Raw genomic sequence first — 9,879 nt, forward strand, 5'->3', positions numbered from 1 at the left:
TTCTTATTTTTGTTCTCAACAGTCAGAGCACGAGAAAATTTTACGTCTATTTCTTTGAAGCAATACCACTTCATTTTTTACTGTCGTAATTTACCGGTCATAGGAGCCACCTTTGGTAGACAGCTTTAACATATTGTCCTCGTATTTTGATAGTTGAATAATTCTAATATACACAGTGCACTAAATAACAAATATACTGAAATTCACAGGCTTTCTTTATTTTTTCAATTATGCAGCTTCGGCTTATAAACATAAATATGCCTACATACTGTCTTCTTACAAACCATCATTTGTATGTTTTAGATCACTCTAATTGAAAAGTATAAAAATTTGCTTTTCTATGATAAAAATACTCAAATATATAAATTGCACGATTGCAGATAAGTGTTTGGGATTGAAGAGGTTAAATTGAGAAAATCGAAAAATTGCTAAACATGAACATATTAAAGCATCAAAAGTATTGAAGAATCGTAATATCACTGAAAAATACCGAAATATTGAAAAATGTTGAAATATAGAAGTATTCAAATAATCGATCTTAAAAGAATTCGGTACTTAAAATATACGTATATATCAATCGCGTGAATGGATTTCTATTTTTATTTTATTTTTTATTTTATTTTATTTTATTTTATTATTATTTTTTTTTTGAAGTACTCGATCTCATTGTACTTTTGATTGAGTCACGAAACATTCGTAACCCTCAAACTCCCTCTATTTCTTACCAGAGGTTTGAGGAAGAAGCCTCTGTTGGTCACAGACCGTTCATTAACGATAATAATAATATAATTTTAGTATTAGTAGTATTAATACAAAGCGTTTTTCGAAAGTCTAACATTGTGAAGAAGGTTGCCACCCATTTAAATTCCGCTTAAATTAATTTCCAGAAATGAATAATATCTACTGTACATATTTGTGGCAGTGTGAAACGGTTAATAATGCAGTTCCTGGATATATTACTACATATAAAACATTTATTTTACGGTTTGTGGTTTTTATTTTTAATGGTATATGAATATGAATTTTATTTTTAATGGTATTTAAAGAATGGTATATAAATAACCTTAATTATTATGTGTGCTTCGAAGTTCCAGAACACTCATTCAACAGAGTGCAAACACACAATTCTGTAATATAATAGAATTTAAATACATTAGTAAGTTAGAAAAAGAAACAATCAAAGAGAGAGAGATAGAGAGAACAAAAATAAAAAGCGAGTAGAAAATAATCAACGGAAGTTGGTTATCTAAATTTCCTATATTCTATTTGATAATAGCTATTTAGATGGAAATCAGTACTCTCAAGATTTCCAAATTTTATACTTTATGTAATAAAGGGAACTAGCTACTCCAAAACAGAGACTGTGGAAAAATAACAATCTGTTCCTAGTTGTTTGTAGGACAAGATAATAATAATAATAATAATAATAATAATAATAATAATAATAATAATAATAATAATAATAATAATAATAATAATAATAATAATAATAATATTCAATTGTAGTAGAAAAGATGGAAATAACAACGCTCCAAAGGCAAGAACCGAAAGAAGAATACATAGCGGCTTGTCACTCACTCTCTTCATCTAAACTAATGGCCGGCAGCATGTGTATTCGCTCATCAGAAAACATTTCCACCGACAAAGTCGGTGCCTGCAATTTCGCCTACATTTTCGAAAGCTTCTCCGGCTGCATTGCTGTCGTCGGAAGATAGGCCGATAATGTCGGTGCATGTCCAAACTACAAATTCAGTACATTGATGTCGATTTTATAGCCGAAATTATCGGCTTCCCCAATATTATCGTTGTCTTGTGCAAACGACTTCATTGGCTCAACGCGTGGGTGAATCAAGGGTGTGATCTTTAGTTCGCATTGTTGCCATATATTAAGACATTGTTTCAGCCATATACCAGATATATCGTAGTGACTTTAGTACATTATGCAGATTAAATTCTACTTCCGCACTTAGTATCCAGACGTTGAAGTAAATTAAATCTGTCCTAACGTAAATTCAAATGTGTTCTAGTTTTAGTTTCTTAGGAACTATGCAAACATGCTCTCACAACGAATTCCAAATGTTTTCCACTAATTGTATTATACACTGAAAGATGTCTGTACGACAATATACATGTAAAAGAGACATATTACATGAGATTTAGGAATGGTGAACAATTGATTTAGCAACTTCTTTTGATGTAGAACCATCTTCTTCAGAATTATTAGCTACTACTTCTTGCATATAAGTTCTAGTTTTATTTTCGTGGAAAATAAGACAAACCTACGTTTACAACGAATTTTGAAATGCTTTACACTAATTGTATTATACACTGGAAAGTGTGTGTACGACAATATATATGCAAAAGAGATATATGATACGAGTTTTAGGAATATTTTGATGAGCAATTGATTTAGAGACATCTTTTGATGTGGAACCATATGTTGATGTAGAACCATCTCTTGATGTAGAACTATTTTCCTCAGAATTATTTGCTATTACATCTTGAATCCAATTGAGATATGAAGCAACTTTCGTGAATATACCAGGAGTATTTTTTTTGCCACAATTATCAGCAGCGTTCCTTGAAACAACTCCCACAACTACATTATCACATATTAGAGGTCCGCCTGAATCCCCGGAACAAAAATTTTTGCCCCCGTTTAAATCTCCAGCACATATTGTATTATTAAGATCTACACCTCTAGCATAAACTGTATTACAAATATTTACATCCGCGATAGGCATCTCAACTTCCATTAACAGTTTGCCTAATTCACCATCATCGGTTTCACCCCAGCCAACTGTAGTACATGTACTGTTTTGTGTGACTGTACTAGAAAATATATCCTTAGGCAATGTTGCTACAGACAAGTTATGAAAATTTGTTAGTCCCAGTTTAAGTTTTAGAAGCGCAATATCATCATCTCGACCTGCAGGACTGTAACTGGAATGTGGAATCGTAAGAGAAACCGTGCCTCTGCTAAAAGGTTCTGGTGGGAGTAGATCCGTATGCCCAGCAACCACCTCAATTCTTTCGAATTGTCTGTCCTTAACAAAACAGTGTGCTGCAGTAAGGATCCAATACTGAGAGAGAATAGATCCTCCACAAAGAGATATTTTTCCGTCCGGGTAAACAACAAAAACTTGGACAACATACTTATATTTCTCTATATCTGTAACGTTTCCTCCAACAATTCTACCGTAATTTGCTGTAGCAGCAGTACATAAAAACGTATTCACCACGAGAATTTCCAATAGGTAGAACATCCTGCTTTTTCTTTGTTATAATTGACGACACAGTAAAACAGTGATGACACTTTCTCTTTTAAATGCGTAGGTTTGTATGTTTTAAATAACACATCACACCATATTATGATTTCATGTATTTCATTTCTGTGCAGTGTGTAATTTAAGTTAGGACATATGGTAATACATAAAAATAGAATAATAATAAATTATATTAAAAAATGTGACCAAAGTCACTACACTTTCATTTTTATTAGCGTTAGCTAATAGGAGGGGATCCAGCTTTTTGTGTAGTATTAGGAGTCCCTTTATTAATTCTCATTCAATACTGTCTTTAAGTCAAATCCTGTATAGGTACATACATTTAAAACTTTACATTTTCAATATACTTCATTTTCTTCAATTTTAGAATACACGCACTGTAAAAAAATACACTTTTTGTACCTATAACAAGTTTAGTTCACTTCTTTTAACATGCACATGTGTACCAAGTAAGTAAGAAATTGATCTAAAATGCCAGCACAATACCAAATAAATTACTGGCTCTAAGCACAGGACAAAGTCACTCCTCGTACGACCCGTTCGAGAGAGTAATGTTCCCGGAAGTACTTTTATCGAGCGCTACTCTAACCTGCTGTTTTACGCGCTATCCTAGCCAGCTGTTTTTTAAGTTACTCACATGAAGCACAAGAGGAACAAAACGAGCCCTGCCGTGCTTCTAACACTACTTATCTGCACAAAACTAAGTAAATCGGTTTTTTGAGTATTATTTTCATCTTATTTTAATTTAAATAAGTGTTATAAAATGTTACAAAGAACTTCCTTGGGTCTGGTTTGAACGCACGCCAAGAGCGATATTCGTTACTAGCATATAGCGCTAGCCCCCACGGTCACGAAGACCGACAGCAACAATCGTTTGATTTCTGCTATTTGAATTCGAAGTTGCAAGAAATGGATAACGCCAAACAATCAGAACTGTTTTTTGTTCCTACGTCCGGGACCATTACTCTCTTGAGCTAGTCCTCTGCTCGTTGGTAAAGATTAACTAGAACGATTTTCGCTTATCATTTGTTTCGAAAGAAAGCAAAACTAACTTCCACCTTTGGTTTCTAATTAGGAAAATGTATGTGTATTTAGTTACGATTTATGAGCAACTGGGAAAAATGTATGCATCCTACAAAATATGAATATCCTTCCAACAATTGAAGGTATTTTTCCTTTTCGGATAAACAAATAGCGCCCACATTGTTTGATTTTTTTATATGATTTCAGCTACCGGTAGATTTCAGCTAATACTTTACAAGATAAGGAGGGGTCTCAAGTTAGGTACCTATCCTCATTCTAATGGGTTCTTATACTAAAATTTTAGAAAGTTTTTTTTTCAAATATATTTTTATACTTTTTGATTGGATATTTATTACCTCTTAATTTTATTTTCCTACTTTCCTATTTTATTTATGAGGTGTAGATTTATTGTACCGATCAATGTATAAATTCATAGCATATGTACTTCATTTAAAGTAAATCGACTTTTTGTATCGTTTTTATGTTATAGATTTGTATTTATTTGTACAAATTCACTATAAGACATTAACGTGCACTAAAATGAATTGCAATCTTTAAGTTTAACGTCCCATGGATAAGCCGGTTAGGCTAAAGGAAACGCTGATAATGAAAAATGAGATAAATGGTGGTATGAAGAAAACGGGAGGAAACGGGAGAATCCTGAGAAAACCCAGAAGCACCGTGTTTGTCCACCAAAAAGGCCAAACGCCGATAGCTGGGATCGAACCAGGGACCCCAAGCACCGGAAGTGAACGCTCTACTACTGAGTCACTGCGCCCCCTTAACGTGTACTAGTTGGCTTCAAAAAAAAAAAACAAGAATGACAACAGAATCAGCACAGGAACGCAGCAGGTGGCCCCAGATTATCCGAGGATAGCAGAAAATATTGCATATGGCATGAAATTATCTATACGTTACGCACTAAACTATGTATTTGTTCGTTGTTAAAGCATTATTGGAAACACCGTAGAAAGATAGCTTCGTTCATGAAGCCAGTTGAATTTTACGCTACCTTATACAAGCTTTATAAGTATTTATAGTTTTACGTTTTTGCACCTTCAAAAGTATGGTTGGAAAAATATAATTTTTTCACTAATCTTTTTGTTATTAACCCCTAAAATGTTTCCACTGGGTGACATGAAAATATATCACTTGGTATAGATACAGCTCAAAGAGGCCACAAGAATAATTCCTGAAAAATTGCAATTCAATTACGATTTTCGTATAAATATTCCTTGCGGTTGTGTAGAATAAAAGTTACACTGGAAAAAAACATAAACCAAACTGCGCTAGGTAGCCAGTAAAAGCAAAAAAATGCTATGTAACCGAGTCAAGGCAATGCGAAGCTGGTGGGACAACGTGTTAGAGCAGGTTGTGTCCGGAAAGACGAGGCACACCAGGCGTCGTGGGTATCCGCGCAATCAACGGTAGTGGAAAGAAATTGATTTTGGCACTAACTTCATGGTTTCATACTAGTTTCTTTGTTCATCTTTTCAATTGCAGTTGCCATGGTTTCACACTAGTAAATCTGCATTGTAAACATAAACTTCAGGTCCTCTACACTGTGCAGAAATATGCTGCCGGTGTAAAATAGCACCTAATGGAGTCATCTCTCATATCCACTCACTTATTTTATCCATGTAAAGCACTTATAATGCCTTTACACTAGTAACACTACAGTTGTAAACATAAAATACAGGTGTTTTAATTTGTGTTTAACTGTGATGACTGCAGATTTTTTTCCTTAAACATATCATTACATGCAAAGAATTCAATCTTCCATGTAAATCTTCCAGGATGATGTGCGCCAAAACAGCACCTGCACCCGTTAGTAACAACATCTGCACCCGTTAGTGACATGGTAAATGTTATGTTAACGCCTGTTAAAAACAATCTTATATTTGTTGCTAAAAAACGTTTCCGTGCTCCTACTTTGTGCGGTTTAAACTCACTTTGCCTTCTGTGAGAGCGCTCACGGAGTCGATTTCCTGTGGGGGCACATGATTTTAAAAGTGTATGAAGTTTTTTCAAGCCAGCCATCTTGATCGAGTTTTCCTCATTCATGTTAGGCCAATGCCGTACTATCATACAGGTCCCAGGCCTCTTGCTTCCTTCACCAATCCTTTATTCTTTCCTTTTTCAAGAATAGTGAGCTCGCCGACGAACGTAATCCCTCAAAATGGTGACTGGCTAACATGGTCTTAGATGTCGCAAGCTCAGAAATTGAAGTCCGAAATCCTACCATTCTCGATTTTAGTAGCTGTGTAGCACAAGTTAGCTAGTGTCTTTTATATTTACTGTTAGTTTTTATGATACTACGCTCTATTTGTACCGATAACAGAAAAGCCCTTTTAATGTAAATCTGATTCCAGTAATACAAGTCCTTCCTTATGCAAGAGTAAACATGCCGTTGAAAGCCAAGGATATATTATGATTCTGAGTATGTGTACCTAAACTATAACTGCACAGTTTTTACTTACTAACGATTATCCTAAGAAGGAACTTTGCAAATTTTTCGAGATTATGTTAATTTAAAGAAATCATATCATTTTCCATTTTTAAATGATTTTCTAATACATTGCATAGTGCAAGTTTACAATAGACCGTCATATAAGTTGTCATTTTACGGCTAAAATGAGAAAAGATTAATATAAATTGATTTTCACTATCGGAATAGTTTTATAAAATGTAGGCAGACACTATTTTACGTTTACAAGTGGTATGCTACGGTTACGACGAATATTTCCACATAAAAGACGACTGTGTATTATATTGCATCCAAGCAGCAAAGGGTTTCTTTGAAATGCAAGGAAAGTGTATTTTATGTTTACAAGTTTACAGTTATTACTGTGAAACTATGACATATGCACAAAGATCTTATACTGTAAATTCTTTCATCAAAGTAAACTTATAAGATGCTCATAACCCATTGGGGTACTTATGGTACAATTTGTACCATACTGGTGTTTGATGGTACATTAAGTTATAACTCTCCTATTTGAGCTTCTTCGTTCTTTTTTTTGTTTGTTTTTCAGGTCCAGAGGCATTGTAGAAGACCTTATGTATGATTTCACAGCTTCCTGCGTCGAGACATAGGAGGTGATGTCGTCATAATTCTAAAATATATATTTTCTTTTTAAGCCTATGTTCATTATTTTTTGGCAGGCTTATTTTTGCACGTAGAAGAGTAGTGTACATATGTAGGTTCTGCAGACAACTATCTCCCTCCCAATATCTTTTGAACATCTCACAGGAAAACACAAAGCATTTTACATAAGGGTCCAACTAACTACACATAGCGCAAAGTATTTAGATGAGAAACACGAATAAGATAGAAAACTTTAATCCAACACATATGACATTGAAAAGAAATAAAACAATCTATGACACTTTTTATTTTCCACCAGTACTTTAACTATTAGCACAGTAGGAAATCACAAAGCATTTACATAAGGAATTACACCTAGCTACCAATCATTCCGGCTTAAACGAAACCATATCAATTCTCATAACTTAAACACATCATAACGATCTAAGCGCCCTAAAACGAGACTCTTCATAAACAAAACCTTATCAATCACCATAACTTAAACACATCATAACGATCTAAGCGCCCTAAAATGAGATTCTTCATAAACAAAACCATATCAATCATCATAACTTAAACACATCATAACGATCTAAGCGCCCTAAAACGAGGCTCTTCATAATCAAAACCATATCAATCATCAACAATCCGAAAGTGAGATCGCATAGGCTTTTATAACATTTCAAATCATAAAAACTTACATCTATAACTTATAACTCATAGTGCTGTCTTTGATTGAAAATATAGTTTTTGTTTGGTGCAAATCGGCTACTAATGGCTGAGTAATGCGAACTTAAAGTTTAGTTTGCTGCATACGGCTACTGCATATATATATAGATTCAGTTGGGAGAAGCAATAGCATACATGTACATGAGAGAGATGATCATTCTCTCTCTTGCTTTTTTGAAGCGTGATTAACAATCCAGTTTCTTTTTCCTTCTTCTCACACCAACATATATATATATATACTAGCCTCTTCCTTCAACACAACTTTTAGCTAGCAGCCGCGAGAGAGCGCTGGATCTGACGTAGTCTCCATGCCCGAGACAACGTAATAACATGATGTCATTGAATCCGTGACGAAATATCTTTTGGGTCTCTTACTGATACACGATCCTTTAGGGTGACTACGTAAGCATGAGTGTTTATAGAAGCGGCAAATTCAAAAATATATAGCAATAAGATTATCTATATCTTGGTTTCTATTGAATATTTTGACAATCTGATTGCATTTTTGGAATGCATACGTACAGGGTCAAGTGCTGCGGGAATGCATAACTTCTGAAATTTCAGATGCAAAACGAAAATTGCTTATATCATCCTTATTTTTAACCGATTTTCAAAATTCAAACGACAATCAATAGAGAAATAAATTTGCTATTTTTTGAATGTTTTGTAGGTCTCATAACACTAAGAATATAATTTAAAAACTCTTATAAAGCTCTTATTTATACATGTATCTTTAAAAAACAAATTGCATTGCGTTCTGTATGTCTAAAGGTCTTAGTTTTTATAGTCTTGAAACCATAGAAACAATTATACACTTAAAAAATACTTAAAATTACCAGTTCGGATAATGATAATGGAATCTTCTGCTAACTTCGTTCTCTATAGGAAACGATGACTTCTTAAACTCTGTCCACTGATCGTAATTCAAGCTGAATAGACAACCGTTAATATCAAAAACTACTTGGACATCGGTTTGCAGATTTTTCACAATTACATTGAAATTATTAGCAAGAATGAACTTTTTTGAGGATCCGTAATAACCACTCCATTTTTTTCCTTCTAAAAAATATTTTTAATCATTTTTGCTATTTTTGGATTCATTTCTAAAGTAAAACTGATGTATTTTAGAACCATTATCTAAGTCTTTCCAACCTTCATACTTAACAAACAGCTTATATTTTTTCATGTCTTTCAACACTTGCTCAGTATCATCATTATATCTTTGTGGTAATAACGTCTTTTACTTCTCATCTAAATGTACTAAAACTTTTTGACCATAACGCTGTGTTTGAATCAATTTCCATAATGTTATCTCGTACGGTTTACTTTTTTCTAACTCATCTATGCGATGGAATCTCAATGCTTTAACATCATTTTTCTTATTCAAATAATTATCCATAGCTTCTTATTTGTTATAAGGAAAATGTTCATTTTATGAAAAATTTCATAAAACCGCGTCCCATTTATAATTTACGTACAGAACTCAACAGTTGGGTAATTATCTTTTAGACCAGTGTATTTGATTTTTATTCCATCTTTAATGATCTCATCAATCATTTTATCTGTAAAGTGTTTTGTAAATCTAGGTGGAAGAAAGCCCTTAAGCCCTTCGCATTCAACTAGAAAGCTCTTTCCAAACTTAGTTTTGATCTTTTCTATTTTCACAATCTTATATTCTGTATCTAATTCTAATTCTCTTAATCCAATAACTTCTTTTTGCTCAAGACTTGCAAGTTTATTTAAAAGCTCAAT

General features: G+C 33.5%; 1 protein-coding gene across 1 annotated transcript; it reads right to left on the bottom strand.

Moving 5' to 3' along the window:
• Positions 1 to 1,523: 1,523 nt before the first annotated feature.
• LOC145684835 (trypsin V-B-like) lies at positions 1,524 to 3,292 on the bottom strand. The gene has a single exon (XM_081757199.1). It carries the CDS (start codon positions 3,264 to 3,266, stop codon positions 2,322 to 2,324), a length of 945 nt encoding a protein of 314 aa, XP_081613325.1. The 5' UTR covers positions 3,267 to 3,292; the 3' UTR covers positions 1,524 to 2,321.
• Between the last annotated feature and the right edge of the window lie 6,587 nt (positions 3,293 to 9,879).

The sequence above is a fragment of the Thermobia domestica genome, chromosome 5 (genome assembly GCF_964235325.1).
Source record: "Thermobia domestica chromosome 5, izTheDome1.hap1.1, whole genome shotgun sequence".
NCBI classification, from domain to species: domain Eukaryota; kingdom Metazoa; phylum Arthropoda; class Insecta; order Zygentoma; family Lepismatidae; genus Thermobia; species Thermobia domestica.

Coding starts and splice junctions, on each gene's coding strand:
- LOC145684835 (XM_081757199.1), bottom strand. CDS start 3,266: ATGTTCTACCTATTGGAAATTCTCGTGGTGAATACGTTTTTATGTACT.